Here is a 19,535-nt window from a genome sequence, read left to right as displayed (position 1 = left end):
GTCAACTTGTCAATCCGATTGCGACGGTTCCCAATGATAGATGAATAGTCTAATGCTCTATTTTGTTGTTAGATAGGTTTCAGAAATTCGGATGAAGTATTTCAAACTAACAAAACTGAATAAACCACGCTACGTTAGGAAAATATAACCCCAAAAATATAGAAATCATCATTTTTCAGACAAAAAAAAGCTTTACGATAAAAATCACTAAAAAATGACTAAATTATCAAAATACTCCTAACATCAAAACATCCTTAGAGCCCCCTTATGCTTAGGAAAACCCTTCCGAACACATAAAATAACAAAGTGAAACCAAATAAATCATTTCTCCAATCTTTACTAAATTTGACAAAATTACGAAAATGCCCTTCATAGGGTTCACAATCGTTTCATGCAAAAAATTACGTAAATGACACAAACCCATAATCCCATTGAATTCCTTATGAAAAATCGATTCCAAAATATTATAAAACATCAAAAAACAACTTCTCAACACAAAAGTTCTCTTCGGGGGTAAAAGGGTAATTTTTCAATTTTAACAATTTAAATTCTGAAATTAATAAATAAAATATTAATTAACGTAAAGTGAAACCTTAATAAAATTAATATAAAAATCTGAAGCAAGAGAATTAATCAATCAAGCCTTCAGACAAAATTGTTGATGGTTGCCCACTTATTTAAGTGGAGCCCCTTTGATATTTATTAAAAGACCCCTCCATCCGGGGGTCCAAATAATTAAAGATATAATTAGTGGATTATCCACAAAACTTAAAAATATATTCTTTCATTGTACGCAAGATTAAAAAATATAATTTAAAAGACCAAGTCAATCTCATAAGATTTAATTCCAAACCCTAATTAAAAATTCTAATCTAAAGAAATCTAGTGAATCAAATAAGACTTAAGTCAAAACCCTAATTCACCTTATCTAAAAGGAGACCTAGTCAAACCTTAATTCTTTCAAAAAACTCTATAAATATAGAGCTTTCACAACCTAATTTCGCAGGTCAAAATAAACCCTAGAAAAAGTAGGTCAAAAAGTCTCCCTAGCCTTTCCCAAACCTTGATTTTGAAGCTTTAACTCCCTAATTATCATCCAAACCCTAGGTTTTGTAGAAAAATTTCTAAAAACTCTCCAAAAAATACATAGAAATCCATAAAAAAAATTTAAGAAATACTCAGATCTAAGAAGGAGGTACTTCATCTTGAAGATCCGAAATAGATCGAGCGACGACAACAAAGTGATGAGTATTTTACGATGAGTCATTCTATCAATTCTGAGGGAACAAATCGTTGCGATCATCGTATAGGTATATTTTTTTTTATTTTATTTATTTTATTTATTTATTTTAGGTCTTTTTAGTAATGTAATCATTTTTTGAGAAATAGTAGATAGCCTAATACCTTCCAACCCCGTAACGTGATCCCTGGACCATAGTTTCTTTTTATTCGTAGATTAGTTGTTTTTATCTGTTAGAGTCAATGCTCAGTTCCTAGACCGTAATAACTAGGTGGCGACTCCCAAACCTCAAAAATCAAAAGCGGATCCGCACACCCCGCGGATCGAGGGCACTTTCAAAAAGAAAATATTATTAAGCATCAAAATGGATTTGATTAACCATGGTTTTGAAACCTGGTATTTCATTTCCTGTCCACCATTGTGAGTTGACACATCCAAGCCAATTTGTCTCAGAAAACATAAATTACTATATTTAATTTAAAATTATTTACTAATATATGTATATTTAGTTATAAATTTTTATTTTTTCTTATTAAAATGGAGATTAGAAGATGTTCAATCGCATAATCATAATTTATATGGATAATAAATATTTAAATCATTAAAAATTAATATTTTTATTAACAAATACAAAACTTGATTATCTAAACTGAGTTTGTATTAACTCGATTGATATTTTCAAAATGCCAAGCGAATCATCCCAAATCTCAAATGATTCAAGGTGGTAGACCGTTCACATAGGCAATAATTGTCTTTAAGATTGGATGAGTCGCTTAAGTCATTTCAATCTTCGAGTAGTTTTAAACCAAGACCTCAATGTATGCTATGGAAAGAGAAATGTTTTTCTTCTTCTAAATTCCAATCTATAATTTCATAAAAAAAGGAAAGGATTTCTATCTAGGTTTGCAAATTGGGCTGGCCAAACCTGAATCCATAGGGTTGAACTTGACTTTGTGTCAGGTCTCTGTGCAATGAGTTAGGGCTGTCAATGGGTAGATTTAGACTGGGCTTGGTTGAGTCCTAATCTGACCGTAAAGTGATGGGCTATACTTAGGCCATATAGTCTTATTAGGTCTAAGTTTCTAATGCTCAAGTTTGGCTCGTGATCAAGTTGATTTTGGGTTCCATAAAAAATAAAATTCATGCATGGTTTGAAATCACTGAAAGCCAACTATTTTTTTTTCCATTAAAATAGGGGTACAATATATATTGTAATTGAAAAATGACTAGAGATGAAGGTACACTATTTATTTAAAATATATTTAATAATCTTTTACCATAAAATCATATATTTATCTATATAAAATAAAAAATACTAACAAGCCTAGTCCGAATTTAATGGGTTGAACATTTTAAGCATGGCCCTAACCTTGAGGGCTTAAGATTAAGGTCCTAACCTTTGGGTGGGTCGGGTTGGGCTTGTCGACCAACAAGCTCAATTGACAACCCTTCAATTTGCTTGGGTTCGATTTTGGTAGGAAAAAAAAGGCAAATCAAATCAAATTGGGTTCCAATAAAGGTAGGGTTGCAACTTTGGGTGGGCCAAATCTGAACCTGGGTTCAACCCAGCCTTGGGGTCATGTTTGGGCACAATTACCTAGGGGTTGGAAAAAATTTTGATCGCATCAAATTAGACTAGATCGGATGTAGACATGGGATTGCCCCGAACCCAAACTTAATATGGTTATAATTTAAAAATGAGTCGTGATGAATACACGTGGTAAATCATATGCGGCTGACGTGGCAAGGGCACAAAATCATAAATCCTTTTCTTTAGGATACATAAGGAAAAAGATTTGAGATTTTGTGCCCTTGCCACATCAACCACGTACAGATCGCGTATGTTTATCGTGTGCATTCATCATTAGTCTTTAAAAATATTTTTAAATATCTTTTAGACAATTCACATTTCAAACTTTATTTAATCACCATCATCGTTTTTAGGAAAAATACCAGTAAATTGTGTATTTTTTTTTATGTGCCACTTATATTTATGTAAGTCATTATTATTATAGTTAGTAAATTATTTAGTATTAATGAGGAATAAGTCAACCCGACCTACTTGACTTTGGTTGCTCTTGGGTCGAGCATTTTATGCCCAAGGTCTAGTTGGGCACGGGCTCAAATTGATCCTCAACTCACTCGAATTGCAATCCCAAGTATAGGCATTGAGCTGCTCGATTTACTCAAATCTAAACTTATTGTGATTATAATTTAAAAGAAAAAAATTTCTTACCTCTTTGTCTCGTTCTCATTTACTATTAAATGTATATTTAATGGGTAAGGTGGATTTGAATTCCTAACCTCAAAGTTTCTTTACAATATGTCAAATCAACTAAATTATGAATCGAAGTCCAAAATAATAATCAATTTCTTTTTTAATTAATGTTTTTGTTTATGTAGTTCGATTTTTTCATATAATGATTATATTACACTTTTAAATATTTATCTTATTAGAAATTATGATCACTACTAATAGGAAATAAAGATAATTATTCTAATTAGTCATCATTATTTTCCTCTTTAAATTGCATATATTTTTGTGTATTTGAACTTTTAAATATGTTATTAAAATAAATAATTACAAATTTATTACTTATCTTTATATAAGTAAGTCCTTATCAAACCGATCAAGTAGGCTCGGATTAGGCATTTCGTAACAAAATTCATATTGGGTTGATAGGTTTGGATTTATCTCCAAACAGGCCAATCCACCTATGTTGCATCCGTAATTCTATGTCGGGATATTACAATTCATGGGAAAAGTTATCCATAACATCCAACGAAGGGAATTTCTAGGGAAATTGATCTTTAAGATACTTCCACGTGTCGTTAGAAATCTGCGTTTCTCTTCCCATCTGTGAGTGATTTGACATCAAATATACCACGTGGCACTATGGATCATTAACGTCTCAAGATCGTAAAGTAGAAGAATCCGTCACGTGTCAATCAAACCACGTGTCTAGGAAAGGTTAGTACACCTAAATTCGTGGAAAAATTTACCTACACGTGAAAGAGGACATAAAAAATTTACAAACAACCCCTAAATTTCTGACCTCGCATTTCTCGTTTTATTTCAAAGCCTCTGTCCCAACTCCCAAAAACCCTCCAAACAAGAAACAAAGAAATATCAAAAATCAAAATGAGCGGAAGTTTTCTTAGAAACAGCAGCAAACGCTGCATCCAGAGATTACTCGAGAGAAGATCAATTCTTGCTGATTTCTCTGTTTCGATCGAAACTCCTTCTCTCACCAAGCAACAATGGAGATCTTACACTCCATCTCCTCTTCTCTTCAAGAAATTCAAGCAGTCTGGACTTTCTCCCTCTCTACATTCGTCATCTCTTTCTTCTTCTTATTCTGTTTCTTCTTCTTCTTCTACTTCTACTTCTACTTCTACTTCCAAGAATGGATTTGTTGGGTGGTATTTGGGCTTGATCGAGTCTCGTCCCATTCTCACAAAGAGCGTCACTTCTGGGCTTATTTACGTTGCTGCCGACCTTTCTTCTCAGGTAAAAACCCTAGCTTTATTTAGTCATATCTCGAAAGAATAGTTTTGATGAATTAAACCTGAATAATTGCTGAGTTTTGACCTCCATTTCTTGATTTATTTTTCCCTTCTGTTCTGAATGAGGTTCATTTCTCTTCTCTATGATTTATTTTCCCCTCTGAATGAGGTTTATTTATGTTTCGAAACAATGCTTTTTGTGGATTATACCCAAATAATCACTTAGTTTTGTGTAAACCTATGTAAGGCTATTAATGATTTGTCATAGAGGAAATAAGGCCTTAAATAAGAAAACTGCCATTAAAGGGTAGATGAAGGAGAAGGAGGGTTTCCATGAGAAACCCCATGTATACAAAAAGGGATTATTGATAGAAAGTCATTAGTCCACCCTTTTAGGGTGCCTTGCTGTCACGGCCCTATTCTTTCGAAGCAAGGTCGTGCGGCGCAAAGGGGTCAAATCCACTTGCAAACCTGTAAAATGATCGTACACCACACACACGTAGCTAGCAAACAAGTAAACGAGGCAACACGAGGCAAAGTCCGGAAGCAACTTTGTTGATATAATATTGAATTACACGGTGCAACGCGTTACAAAAGCAATAGATGCGTTACAAGCAAATGATGATCCTATGACACGCGGGACTTCCACGGAGCTGGGCTTTAAAGGCTTCAACAACGTGGGTGTAGGCCGGGGATTGGGATAGCACTGACACCCTTCTTACAAGGTAGATACTTTTCCTTTCCTAGGTTTCCAGAAGGAAACATCAAAAGTGGAGGCCGGTCATACTCCTTTATTACGAAAATGCCACTAAGCTAACAAGTGTGTCCTGGCACAGGGCTTACATGTACCCTAAGCTAACAGATATGCCCTGGTATGGGGGTTGACATGACTTCATAACGAGCCTTACATGATATTACATGGGTGCTCCCGGGTGACTCCGGGGCGAGTTACACCTAAACTCTAGGTGTCAGAGTACATGGCCGTTACACTTGCCCTTAGGTCTTCTTCCATGGATGCATCCTATACTGAGATAAAGAAAGAAAATCGAAAAAGAATGAGAGGTACATCAAGGCATGGAAACCCATAAAATAATAGTTTTTTTTTTTTAAGAAAACATCGTGCAAGGGCATGGAGTTATAAACTGAAATCCCCCCCAAACATTATCAAATAGCAAACACAAATCGATTTGCACATTTTATAGTAAAAAAGAATCACAACTATCCTTTTTTACATCTATGCATTTGATCACCTCAATATTTCTAACTTCAATCTGTCCATCAATGTTTCTCATTGGCTAATTATTTAACAAAAACGAAAAGTTGGCAGGTAATTGAAGATCTTCAAAGCTCTCTTGAGGCTAAATTAAGAACAAGAATTGATAAATACTACTGTGCATCAAGAGAGTTCAGTTGGAAATTATTGAAGAGCCGTGATATTTCTAGGAGGTACCTTTGATGTTCTCGATCTCACATATCTATCAAAATAACCCAACTGTCCATAACTAAACACAACACATAATCATATAAAAGCTACATTGTTAGTTAACCGCAAGAGAGGCTATTTAGGGTCTCCCTCTGGCTGTCATCCCCTTCTCATTGATCTTAAAACCCTAAAGATAAAACTCTAGCAACCTAGGTTTTCGTCTCGTAAAACCCTTTTCCCATCCATCCAATAAATCTCACGGAGAGGGTTGTATGGATTATGGTGGTGTGCAATATGCTTAACCTCCATTTTTTGTATTTTCGACCTTTAAAGTGGAAAAGTTTATAAATTTAGAATAATTTTTTCTTTACCAGCCATAATATCCATTACACAAAACCTCCAGAGCTAAACAAGCCCTTATTATTACATTTTATTCTAAAACCCGTGATATACATACATACATATATATATATATATATATATATATATATAGAACAGCGTTCCTAAGACTCATATTGGGACTCACATTGCGACACACCGTTTTGTCTTATATGGGCAAAAATACTTGGAATGGGCTGATTTTTTGTGAGGATGATCTCTATGGTGAGGAGATCATGCTTGCCAAAAATCAGCTCATTATGAAACTTCTAGACCGTCCAATTTTTGTTGAAAAATTATAGACCGTCCAATTTTTGTAAATCAATTTTGATGGGGTTAGAAGTTTTGGAATGGGATGATTTTTTGCCAGGATGATCCCCTCATCACAGAGATCATCCTCACAAAAAATCAGCTCATTCCAAACATTTTTGCCCATATAAGACAAAACGGTGTGTCGCAATGTGAGTCTCAATATGAGTCTTAGGAACGTGACCCATATATATATATGTATATATATATGTATGGGAAATGTTCAGCAACAAACATTATATATATATATATATATATATATATATATATATATATATGGGAAATGTTCAGCAACAAACATTTTGGCAAAACATTTTTCAAAACATGGGTTAGAGGTCTTGGAATGGGCTGATTTTTGGTGAGGATGATCTCTACGGCGAGGAGATCATCATCACCAAAAATCAGTCCATTCCAAAACTTCTAACCCCATCAAAAATGGTTAACAAAAAATGGACGGTCCACAATTTTTCAACTTGTAAACTGGGGCTAGAAGTTTTGGAATGGGCTGATTTTTGGTGAGGATGATCTCCTCACTGTAGAGATCATTCTCACCAAAAATCAGCCCATTCCAAGACCTCTAACCCATGTTTTGAAAAATGTTTTGCCAAAATGTTTGTCAAAATGTTTGTTGCTGAACGGGACCCTATATATATATATTTGATGGTCCAAATTACGTCAATTTATGGCTTATCATGTTCACTGGTTATTAGTGACAGATCTTTCAACCAAAGCAAATGCAGTGTTGCTCTATGTAACTCATAAAGCTTTGGAGTATTTTTTAAAGTAAAGTACACATGGGTAGTGGTTTACCTTGCCATATAAAACATAACTTACTGATTTAGTTGGGGATTTTGTTATGAGGTACTTCATCATCATTTTAGTGTTGCATGTTGCAGATTCTTAGCAGAGCAGGTTTTCCATTTTACAAAGTCTTGCTAAGTTATTATAGAGCCTGTTTTACTTGTCTTTAGCCACTTTGCTTTTAGTTATTACGGGTATATTAATCTTTGGGCTTATTCTTTAAACAAATTATTGGGTGGAGAGGCTGTTTATGATGCAATCCCTTAATTTTTCTTAATTTTTTCTTCTTTGGAAACACCCATATACAGGGCTGTTTCAAGTGCAACGACTGTTTGTCATCTAAGAAGAGTTAATTGACTACTAATTCAAAGTATATTCAAATTATAGGGAGCCGTTTTCACTTATTTGCGAACTTGGTCTTGTATTCAACTAGTTCCTTTTAATAATCACTTCTATCTCTATTTTACATCTTTGTTGTCTAAATATTTGTTAAAAATTTCACCAGAAGATTTCTCAAACACCTTCAGAAACTTATAACTGGATAAGGACGTTGCGGATGTGTGGGTATGGGATGCTAATTATGGGACCATCACTGCACTTCTGGTTCAATTTTGTCTCAAAAATCCTACCGAAGCGGGATGTCCTGACTACTTTTAAGAAAATTATTCTGGGACAGACTGTTTATGGGCCTATTATGACTTCTGTTTTCTTCTCTGTGAATGCTGGCCTACAAGGTAATCAAATTTATGCATCCATTCCTGTCACTATGGTTTTGGTAGTTTTGTGATGATTTCTATGTGCTGTACCTCATTCAATCTTCTTGTTATTGTTTTTACTCATGAAAATGCAGTCACTTGTCTGAGAGCATTGATACTATTTTAAATATTTGATTTCCTGTAGTTCTTTTTAATTAAGCATCATGCTTTAAATTTAAAAACCTAAAATGGTTGATATAGAAAATTAGATTTTGGCTCTTTTTTGTTCACAGCATGTAGTTTACTGAAAAATATTTTAGCGTTTTAAATGCCATTTTAGATGAAGCTCGCTAAGTTATTAAGGCCTTTGAGTGGTAAATACCATAGACTTGAGATCAAAATCTGCCTTTACCTGCCTGTCTATTATTTTTTTCCCTCATAAAACTGCATGGCAATATTGTGCTAAATGGACAACTTAAAAATAAAATAATTGACAAGGGAAATTTCTTTTAAATTCAGAGTTAAAAAACTTCTTGGCAGGGCCTCCTATTTTTTTCTTGGGATAATTATGCTAGATTCGTGATTTAATTTCATTCTAGTGAGGTGTACCAAGGTTGCTGCTCTTTTCCTTCAGTCTTCGACTTGTGCCAACCTACAGGTAATTCAGGTTTAAATTGATGATTAGGCACACCTCAGAAGCATGCTATATAATATTTCTTCCAAGAAGTGAAGTGGGATAGAAAAACATAATTAGGTATAAAACCTTTTTACTTCTATTAGTGTTGCTTTGCCCGATTTATTTTTAAAAATTAACATAAAATAGTTACACAAAAGCATAATAGGTAAACGATTGTATGAATGAACAACATATATCAAATTTCCCTGGTTTACGAGTATCTGGATTTGAATATGTTGCGGGAAAAAGGGAGACAATTTCACATATTCTTGAACTTCTATTTGTGGGTCCTTACTCCCTGCCTATCCAATGTCCAGTTTGCTCACTTTTGCTCAGCACCTTTGAGGCTGAGCTATATGTGTTAGGCAAGGGATTCAAGAGAAGAAGATTGTTCTTTTGATAAGGAACTTAAAGGAAGATGAGGCTAAGTGATAGTACTATGGTATGGGCTGAAATTTCACTTATTTAACTTGCAAATGGGAGAGATACATGGCCATATATACAGGTCTCTTTACAAATTCGAGATTAACATGACTCACCCCCCTAACTAACTATACTTAATACAAAATATGAGAAATGTAATAGTCAAACATAGGAAACACAAGAGATACATAAAAACTTAGCAAAAGAACATCCAATCCAATGCACACTAAATGCTACTCCAAGTTTCAATGTTACCTTGAGAAAATTCCAGCAAAGTCTTCACTTTTCAAGAAGATTCTCGAGAAGTCTAGCTTAATCTCTAACAACACCCCCCTCTCTCTCTCTTGCTAGACTTCACCCACACCAATTAATGCCTTGATCTTGAAGAAAAGTCCTTCTTCAAAGACTTGGTAAAAATATTAGCTACTTGCAGAAATTAACTTGAACTTCTTCATCCTTCACCAAATGTTGAATGAAGTGATATTTGATCCTTATATGTTAGCTTTTGGTGTGGAACATTGGATTCTTTGACAAACATATTGTTGATTTGTTATCACAAAATAACTTTATAGGGCCTTCTTGTGCATGATTCAATTCTTCCAAGATCCATTTCAACCACATAGCTTGGCAACCAGCTGATGTAAGAGCAACGTACTCCGATTCCGTCGAAGAGAGAGCCATGACTAATTGCTTCTTTAAAGACCAAGAAATAACACTAGAGACAATGTTAAAAGCATATCCAGAAGTACTCTTGCAATCATCAACAATACCAGCCCAATCATAATCACTATAGCCAACCAAGCTTGAATTTTTAACTTTACAATAATGGAGGCCATGATTAAGTGTTCCTTTCACATACCTTAAAACTCCTTTTCCAGCTTCCCAATGAATATCTCTAGGTGAGTCCATGAAACAACTAAGAAATCTAACTGAATAAGTGAGATCTGGCCTGTAGTTGTCAACTACATGAGGCCTCCTACAAGGCTTCGATTAAGTGTGGAATCCACCAGTTCCTTCCCATCATCTTTTCTCAACTTTAGACCAACTTCCATAGGAGTGCTAATAGGATTTGCCCCATTTTAAATCTTTCCAAGCATATTTCTTTTGGAGAATAAAAATTCAAATTTTATTTTGTTTTACTTCAATTCCAAGAAAGAAATGAAGCAAACCCATATATGTCATTTCAAATCTTTCCATCATGGCCCTTTTGAAATCTTCAAAAATTTGAATGTAATCTTCAGTAAAAATCAAATCATCAACATGCAAGCAAACAATAAAGATGTTACCTTGGGAATTCTTCTTGGGGTAGAGAGTATGCTCATATGGAGACTTGTGGAAGCCATTCTCTTGAAAGTAAGCATCAATTTGACTGTATCAGGCCCTTGGTGCTTGTTTTAATCCATACAATGCTTTTTTTTGGAGGGCATTCAATGGTTTCTTCAGATTCTAACTTTATTCATTTCATTTTTCTTCACATAACCATGAGGTTGTTCAACATAGGCCTCTTCTTCCAAAATCCCATTTAAAAAAGTTGATTTATATCCATTTGAAGTACCTTCCATTGATTTTGAGTTGTAAGAGCCAAAGCCATCTGAATAGTGTCAAGACATGCAACAGGGGGCAAAGACTTCTTGATAATCTATCCACCTTTCATCCTTTGAGGCTTCTTCAAATCTAATAGGACCGATGTCTACCAATAAAGCAAAATTCATTCTACCATTAGTAATTAAAACATAATCACTCGATGGGTACCTTGTAGAAGCTTGATGTGGCCAACTAGATCTCCTTGGTGGTGGTTGAGGTGGATCTTCATAATCATTGGCATTCTCGTATGATGATGGTGAAGGAGGGCTTGCCATTTCATCTTCTGTGGACTCTACATCTAGTAATGTGGGTTGCATTTTCTTTCCATTCCCAAGCTTCATCTTCATCGAATTTCACATTTCTACTCACAATGATTTTCTTTGTTAAATGATTGAAGAGCTTGTACCTTCTGATCTTTCACTATATCCAACAAGAACGCATTTTTCTGATTTATCATCCAACTTGCTTCTTTTCTCATCCCGCACATGAGAATAGGCAATGTTTCCAAATATTCTAAAGTGGCTAACACATGGCTTGAGACGACTCTAAGCTTCTTGAGGGGTAATGTCTTGAACACTTTTGGAAAAGGCACAGTTCAAGAGATAAACGACACATGCTACATCTTCAGCCCAAAATGTATTAGGCACCCCTTTGGCTTTCAACATGCTCTTTGCCAATTCCATGATTATTCTATTTTTTTCTTTTGGCCACCCCATTTTGTTTAGGGGGGGGGGGGGGTATAACATGCCCCTTTGGCTTTCAACGTGCTCCTTGCCAACTCCATGATTGTTCTATTTTTTCTTTTGGCCACCTCATTTTGTTTTGGGGGGGGGGGGGGGGGGTATATCCAGTAGTGAATTGATGCCTAATACCATTTGCCTTCAAGAAATCTTGAAACTTGATCGATACATACTCACCACCTTGATTGGTATGCAAAGTCTTCAACAAGAAACCACTTTACTTTTCAACATAGGCCGGCCTTGAACACTTTGAAATGGTTGAGAGCTTCTGATTTTTCTTTAACAAAATACACCAAAGTCTTTCAACTATAGTCATTAATAAAAGTGAGAAAATAACGTTTACCTCCAATTGAAGTTGTATTCATAGGTCCGAATAAATCAGTATGCACCAATTGAAGTGGATATAAAACTCTCCATGATTTTTCAATAGGAAATGAATCTCTATGATGCTTTTCAAGAGCACATCCTTCACAAACTCGATCTTGATGATTAATGTTTGGCATGCTTCTCACCATATGTTTCTTTCACATCAACGATAAAGTGCTAAAATTCAAGTGATCAAAATGAAGATGCCTTAGTCATGAAGTACCTTTGATGAGCTTACTTAAACATGGAAGAGACTCATATTGGAGATTCAAGGAAAAAAATGTTATTTGGAGACACCTAAACCTTTGCAATTAGGGAGTTATTTTTGTCTTTAATTATGCAATGATCATCTTTGAGCTTCATGGCCCTTTTGGAGAAGTTGCCCAACACTTAAAGATTTTGATTCAAACCCAAAACATAGATCACATTAGAAATTCTCTTCGCTCTCCTTTCTTTGTAAGAAGGATATCACCATATCCTTTTGTGGGAAGTCTTCTATCATCACCAATCTTGATTTCAGATTGAATAGAGTAATCAAGAGTGACTAATGCACTCTTATTTCCAGTCATGTGGTTACTACACCCACTATCAATGTACCCAATATCATTACAATCATCAACACGAAAATTGCTAGATCTTCACCTTCATTTTCTTTAATATTTTCATGCATGTAATTTGATTGATCAATCCCCTTTTTTCGGCAAAATGCTTGAGTGTGACCATATCCTTTGCAATTGTAGCATTGCACATTAGAAAGAGAAGAGCCTTGGGAAGAGCCTTGACTTCTACCTCTACCACGTCCTCTTCCTCTTGTAGGAACACAACTACTTGGAGAGCCTTGAAATCTGGATTCTTGTTCATTTTTCTCATTTGAAGAGACACTACCACGACCACCACTTCTTCTAGCACCTCCTTTAAGAAAGAGTTGAGATTGGAAGGCTTGTTCTAGAGAAAAATCAAATTGTTTTATGCGAAGTTCATGAGATTGAAGAGAACCCAACAAGCTTTCCAAAGATAAGGTAGAAAAATTTTTAGATTCTTCAATCGCAACCACAATATGCTCGAATTTGTGAGTCATACTACGAAGAATTTTCTCTATAACTCTTTGATCTTCAATCTTTTCCCCGTTCAACTTCATTTGATTGACAAAATAAATAATCCGATTGAAATTATCATCAATAGATTCTGAATCTTTCATCTTCAGCATATCAAATTCACTTCTAAGGGCTTTGTAGTCTCACCATCTTCACTTTGTCCTCTCCTTTATATGACAAGTAGAGAGTGTCTCATGCTTCTTTTGCTGAATTGACAAACAAGATTGTTTCAAAGATGACTTCATCCACCGTTTAATAGATGAAGAACAACACCTTCTTATCTTTCTTGCGATTTTCTTTCAACTCATCGAGTTGTTGTTGAGTAAGAGCACTTGGATCAGTAGGTTCATGAAAACCATTCTCAACGATGTCTCACAAATCTCGAGAGCCATATAACACCTTCATTTGAATGTTCCATTGGTTGTAGTTCTTGCCATTGAACTTGGGAAGTTGTGGTCGCAACATGTTGTTGGATGCCATGATCTACTTTGGACAATGCTAGCTTTGATACCACTTTGTGTTAGGCAAGGGATTCAAGAGAAGAAAATTGTTCTCTTGACAAGAATCTTAGGGTATGTTTGATTGCACATGGAAAATAGCGTGGAAAACCATTTTTCATGGAAAATACATGTGTTTGATTGCATTTTTACATGGAAAATGATTTTCCACCCTCTTCCAAAAGTTCCACAAAACATGGATTTCATTTTCCCACCATACACATGGGAAAGGTGGGAAAATGAAATCCACCCTTATTTTCTATCACCAAACCAAAACCCTAACTTCATCTCTTCTTTCTTACCACTACCACCACCATTGCCACTCACCCTTTCTGTTGATATCACCATTATCTCCATCGCCGGCCACTTCTTGTCGCTGTTACCTCTTTCTCTCTTCTTCGTGTTCTTCCTCCTCCTTGTCCTTCTGCCCCAACACACACACACACACACACACACACACTTTCTCTCTCTCTCTCTCTCTCTCTCTTTCTCCCCTCTTATTCTTCGAAGGTTACAAATTTTGTTCATAAATTATTTGGAAATCTAGGCCAAGAGGGCTTTGATGATGCAACATTTTAGGAATGTGGAGGGCATTGTATGGGGAATGAGGGGCCATTCAGTACATCCTTAGAACAAAGTTTGGGCTAGCTGGCACAATGTGCACCCGTTTCTAGCACTGAAGTAGTTGGCATGCAAAACCCATGTTTGGCTTAGTCATGCCACTTGTGGCCTTCACGTGAACGCATCTTCGAAGCTCTGCCCATCTCTCCACATGAGATAAGCAATGACCAAGGCAGTCGATCGGGAGACCCCTTGACAGCAATCGGCGAAGACTCGCCCACCCAACTCCCTCACATCTTCAAAGTAATCAAACACATCATAAGAGTATACTCGTGATGTTCTCGGACGGAGTGTCTTGCAACCATAACGTCTTGTACACAAGATACGTCTTGAAGTACTCGGGACAAACAAACCCAACATAGTTAAGTACATGAGTGATACCATTCTGCCTTAAAATTTCCCGATTTTTGGCAATCGCTTCGCTTCATAGATATATATGATCAGCAATTCTCGAACATTCCTTATCAAAAAAAGCAGGCTTGTCCCTTTTAAGCTGGAATTCTCTTGGTGGTGGATGTTCCGAGTTCGAATTGTCAATGGGTTTAATGGATCCGGGTCTCCTTCCAAGTGTAGGGGGATGATTAGGCAATTCTCCTAAATCATCCGACCCGGCCTTTGGCCACTCCTTGACGCACCTACGGGAGATCGAAAGGAGCTGAAGGGGTGACAAACATAAACGTGCCTTACCGTTCGATTGCTGCCTGGGGTTTGGGCTAGATGGAGAGGCTCAATGGGTTTAATGGATCCGTTCTAAATAAAATGATTTTGAACTTGAGAAGCTATTATGGAGGCTCTTGAGTTGGGAATTACCAAAGTTATAGTTTCCTCAGATTTGAAAGTATCTATTGATTATTTGAGGAATGTTGGCAACATAACATGGAGATATATCAGATTGTGCAGAAATATCCAACGTATGGCTTCTTAATTTCAATTTATCTGCTTTGAGCATTGTTGGAGAGAAACTAATCAAGCAGCTGTTTTTTTTTTTTTTTAAAATTGTGGTTGAATATTGATTCAGTTGGATGGAGCAAATGAATCTTCCAAACGAGCTACATTCAATTCTGTATTATGATTGTAATACATCTTATTCTCGTTTGTAAGAATCTTTCAAGTTAATAAAATGTTGGGGGGGGGGGAGAGGGGGCTGTCCCATAAAACCCCAGCTTACCAATAATAAAAGAACCTTAAGAGGAAAATGAGGCTAAGTGATAGTACTAATGGGCTGAAATTTCACTGATTTAACTTGCAAATGGGAGAGATACATGGCCATATATATAAGCCTCTTTACAAAACCGAGATTGACACGATTCCTCCCCCTAATTAACTATACTTAATACAAAATATGGGAAATGAAAAAGTCAAACATAGGATACACAATGCACGCTAAATGCTACTCCAAGTTTCAATGTTACCTTGAGAAAATTCCAGCAAAGTCTTCACTTTTCGAAAAGATTCTAGGTTCTGTTGTTTCGGAGGCCTATTTCCGAGTTTGTGTTGTAGCAGTTTTTAATTTGCATGAAGATCTATGTGTGCTAGTACTTGGTATGGGAAATCTCTCTTTACCATGTTTCCTTGCTCTAATGTCTTCAATACTACCATGCCTTCTTGCTCAACTGAATTGAGGATTACAATTCATGCTTGTCCCGTTTCCATAAAATTATGTCATATATTTATCCTGTTTGCTTTTAACTGTAAAATAAAGAAGAAGAAAACCTTAACACTAGTTCTAAGTGATTAATATGGGTGGTGCCAAGATCAGGTGAAAATGCTGCAGAGATTGTTGCAAGATTGAAGCGGGACTTGCTTCCCACATTAAAGAATGGTCTTTTGTACTGGCCCATGTGTGATTTTGTTACATTCAAATTCATCCCCGTCCGTCTACAGGTATCTTCAAGATTTCTTGTCAACTGAATCTGATTAAAGGACTCTATTTGGAATGGGTGGATGGAACATACTACTCGGTTCTACTGTTTCATATAGTACAAATAGGGAGGGGATGGGCCCACTATTTGATGGTTGCTGCCTTTTAAACTTTTTGTGCCAAAAGTTAACTTGAATGGTATGTATGTTGACCAGTGGATCCATGGACTTCATACATACTAGATCATTTGCTTTATGTTTTCTAGACCTAAAAGCTATAGATCAGATGGTACAGATATGAGGGAATCAATTAACTAGTGGATCCTAATTTGACCTTTGCACGGTCGCACATAAATAATGTGCATGTTGGCTGATGATCTACAATCTATCTATCTGTCTGATTGCAAGAAAGAAAAGATCCTACAAATGATAATTCTTCAAAATTAGGGCCTCTTTGGATGACAAAGTGGGGGTGTTGGAGCCTTTAGTATTTTGAATTGTCAGCAACTTCTGAAATGAACCCTAATGTTTGGTTGTCTGTGGGAATTGGAAGTCATCATAATGTACCCAACATGGAATGTTGGCATGGTTGGCCTAGGGTACATGAGTAATTGTGTGGCTTTGGTGGAGTTGTAATTCACACTAGGTGGGAGTTGCAACTCCACCAATTTTGGGTGTTTGGGGAGTTCTAGGAGTTTGTAACTCCAAACAGCAAAGGCGGGTTGGAGTTGAGCCCCATCTTCCAAGCAGGCCCTCAGATCAATTCGGAAATGTATTAAAAGAAATGAATCATTTTTTGAAATACTCCTCATTTTATGCTTTTAAATTCTTGGTTTATTTTTGTCTTGACAGCCTTTGATAAGCAATTCATTTGCATATCTGTGGACCATTTACATTACATACATGGCAAGCTTAAAGAAACCAGGTCCAAGTTGCGTCTCAGCTGATTGATTTTACCTTCTGAAGTTACGCCTTTAGTTACATCTTTTCTGTTGCTCTGGATTACGCCGCACCGGTTTGCTAGCAATCTGTTTGCATGCAGAGTAAATGGAACTAGACATCTTTTTAGGTGATACTGGATTGCCGGCATGCTTGCCACACAATATCAGTTGCAGGAGCATAGAAGATAAATGATGATGAAAAAAGACTAGACGATTCATTGTTTTTTTTATTATTGAGCTTTGAATGTCAGGCTCAATTTACGTTGCAGTGAAAATGTCAAATACATTTTTTTTTACAGGATTTCACATTGGAATTTCTTCTTAAAGTGCTTTTTACAGTGGGGAAAATTCATGGTTTGTTTGGGAGATCTTCCCATTCATTTCTATTGTTTGGAGATGTTAGATAGTTAGTTGTAATTGCTGGTCTTCTCTCACTGGTGCAGGTACACTAGCTGCAATCCTAGCCTTGTAATGAAATAAAACCTGTCTCTAGGTCAGCATTGGTAAGGATCCTATTCAGTAATTAAAGTAATTTTAATAGTTATTAAATTTGATATTTCATGTTTTGTCGGATAGGGGTTACTGGTGTATTAGGATTAGGTATGAGAATGTGATTGATTAGTTAGTTTGATATTTCTATTTTCGTCATTATAAAGTAGATTACAAGGGGTCGCCCTGACTCGTTGCTTCAGGATTTTGTGGATGGATGGATACATCAATGATTTTCACAGAATTTAGCCAATATGTGAACCTCTTGAGTTGAAATTACAAACCTAATAGAAGGGGCATGTGATGAGGACATTGTGGGCATATCTTTAAGAGTGTTATAGAGGAGGAAAAAACATTTAAGAGTCGTTGTGGACGAACAAAGTGTGGAAGTAAAATTTATGGATGGACATCATTTCATGGATCTTTTTCCTTGGGTCATTATATTTCATTGTTTTATTTAGTTTATGCTTATGAGAGTCTATTTTAGTGTTTAGAATTAGTATTTGGGGTTATTTTCACGTTTTATTAGTTTACGGTCTTAGTATTGGTGTTTAGGGGCAATTTGATAATTTTATAGTGTTTTTTAATGAGTTTTTATAGGTAAAAAATTCAAAGGTAATTAATGGTCTGTTTAATAATGCTATCAGCTTTTACTATAAGATTTTACGCTTGGAAATAATTGTAAAAAGTTGCAACATTGAAAAGTTTGTTTAAAAGAGTCTTGTAAAGGTATTGTGCTATTTATTAGAATCTGGTAATTGCTATTTGATACACCTGTCGGATTCTGTTGTATCATGATAAAATGATTAGAATGCCTTTAATGTTAATAATGCACTAAATTAAAAAAAATGTCCTTGATACACATATATATATATAGGTAGCGTTCAATGGCTAACTTTTTGGCAAAACATTTTTCAAAACATGAGTTAGAAGTTTTGGAATGGGCTGATTTTTGATGAGGATGATCTCTACGGTGAGGAGATCATCCTCACCAAAAATCAGCCAATTCCAAAACTTCTAACCCATGTTTACAAGTTGAAAAATTGTGGACCGTCCATTTTTTGTAAACTATTTTTGATGGGGTTAGAAGTTTTGGAATGAGCTGATTTTTGGTGATGATGATCTCACCGTAGAGATCATCCTCACCAAAAATCAGCCCATTCCAATACTTCTAACTCATGTTCTGAAAAATGTTTTGCCAAAAAGTTAGTCATTGAACGAGACCCTATATATATATATATATATATATATAAATTTAATAATTTAAAATAAATTATTATAAAAATAATTATGTTAATTTAAATGAATTTATAAATATTATAATTTTATTGAATTTTTGACAGTCTCTTAAAAATGGACGTACAAAATTTTGCCTGATTAAGAAAATACTTGATTAATACACATAACACATCCACATAGTATTCTATACAAAATAATTGTATTTTAGAATCATTTAAACATAATAATCCTAATTAATATCATAAGTAGATTAAATAAATAAAAACATTAAAAATATATATCTCACAAATGCATATAAGATGCATTTGTCATTCTTTTTTTCTACCTCCATTATTTTATCTTGAATGACATTATCATCGATAATGTTAACCTCATCTGTCAAATAAAAGATTCATTCATGTCTCTATAAAGTAAAAGAATACATGAAATAATAATATCAATCTAATTATTTATCATAGGCATCCAATATTAAAATTAATGAGATATTACTTGCCAAGATAAACACTTATAAATTCTCTCATAATTTTTCAATGTTTTAGTTGTCATTAATGTTTTCACTCGACCACATTAACAAAATGGTAGATATGTATAGTTTGCCATCAATATTAATCATCATGCATAAAAAAAATCATAAATACAGATGAAATCCAAT

At 35.2% G+C, this 19,535-nt stretch overlaps 1 protein-coding gene and 1 pseudogene across 3 annotated transcripts; one reads left to right on the top strand and one right to left on the bottom strand.

Annotated features, from left to right (window-relative positions):
- Positions 1-4,305: 4,305 nt before the first annotated feature.
- On the top strand, positions 4,306-17,503 carry LOC147404665 (uncharacterized). 3 transcript variants are annotated; one of them, XM_086440708.1, is made up of 4 exons: positions 4,310-4,751; positions 8,167-8,392; positions 16,114-16,238; positions 17,067-17,503. In XM_086440708.1, exons 1-4 carry the CDS (start codon positions 4,383-4,385, stop codon positions 17,163-17,165), a joined length of 819 nt encoding a protein of 272 aa, XP_086296834.1. In that variant the 5' UTR covers positions 4,310-4,382; the 3' UTR covers positions 17,166-17,503. The 3 variants fall into 3 exon arrangements, with proteins under 3 accessions (XP_086296835.1, XP_086296834.1, XP_086296833.1); XM_086440707.1 differs by having other exon boundaries at positions 4,314-4,751; positions 8,164-8,392; XM_086440709.1 differs by lacking the exon at positions 16,114-16,238 and having other exon boundaries at positions 4,306-4,751; positions 8,164-8,392.
- On the bottom strand, positions 13,986-15,303 carry LOC147404666 (protein-tyrosine-phosphatase MKP1 pseudogene; annotated as a pseudogene).
- Positions 17,504-19,535: the final 2,032 nt, after the last annotated feature.

This window comes from Akebia trifoliata, chromosome 4 (assembly GCF_017979445.1).
Source record: "Akebia trifoliata isolate Shusen 1 chromosome 4, ASM1797944v1, whole genome shotgun sequence".
Taxonomy (NCBI): Eukaryota; Viridiplantae; Streptophyta; class Magnoliopsida; order Ranunculales; family Lardizabalaceae; genus Akebia; species Akebia trifoliata.
The sequence above is the reverse complement of the archived record's forward strand: the minus strand, read 5'-3'. Positions and strand labels throughout refer to the sequence as shown.

Bases quoted from the DNA above. Each gene is read 5' to 3' on its own strand.
- LOC147404665 (XM_086440707.1), top strand. From the start codon at position 4,383: ATGAGCGGAAGTTTTCTTAGAAACAGCAGCAAACGCTGCATCCAGAGA. The intron at 8,393-16,113 runs GTAATCAAATTT...TGCCAAGATCAG, and splicing joins TGTGAATGCTGGCCTACAAG to GTGAAAATGCTGCAGAGATT. The intron at 16,239-17,066 runs GTATCTTCAAGA...TTGTCTTGACAG, and splicing joins TCATCCCCGTCCGTCTACAG to CCTTTGATAAGCAATTCATT.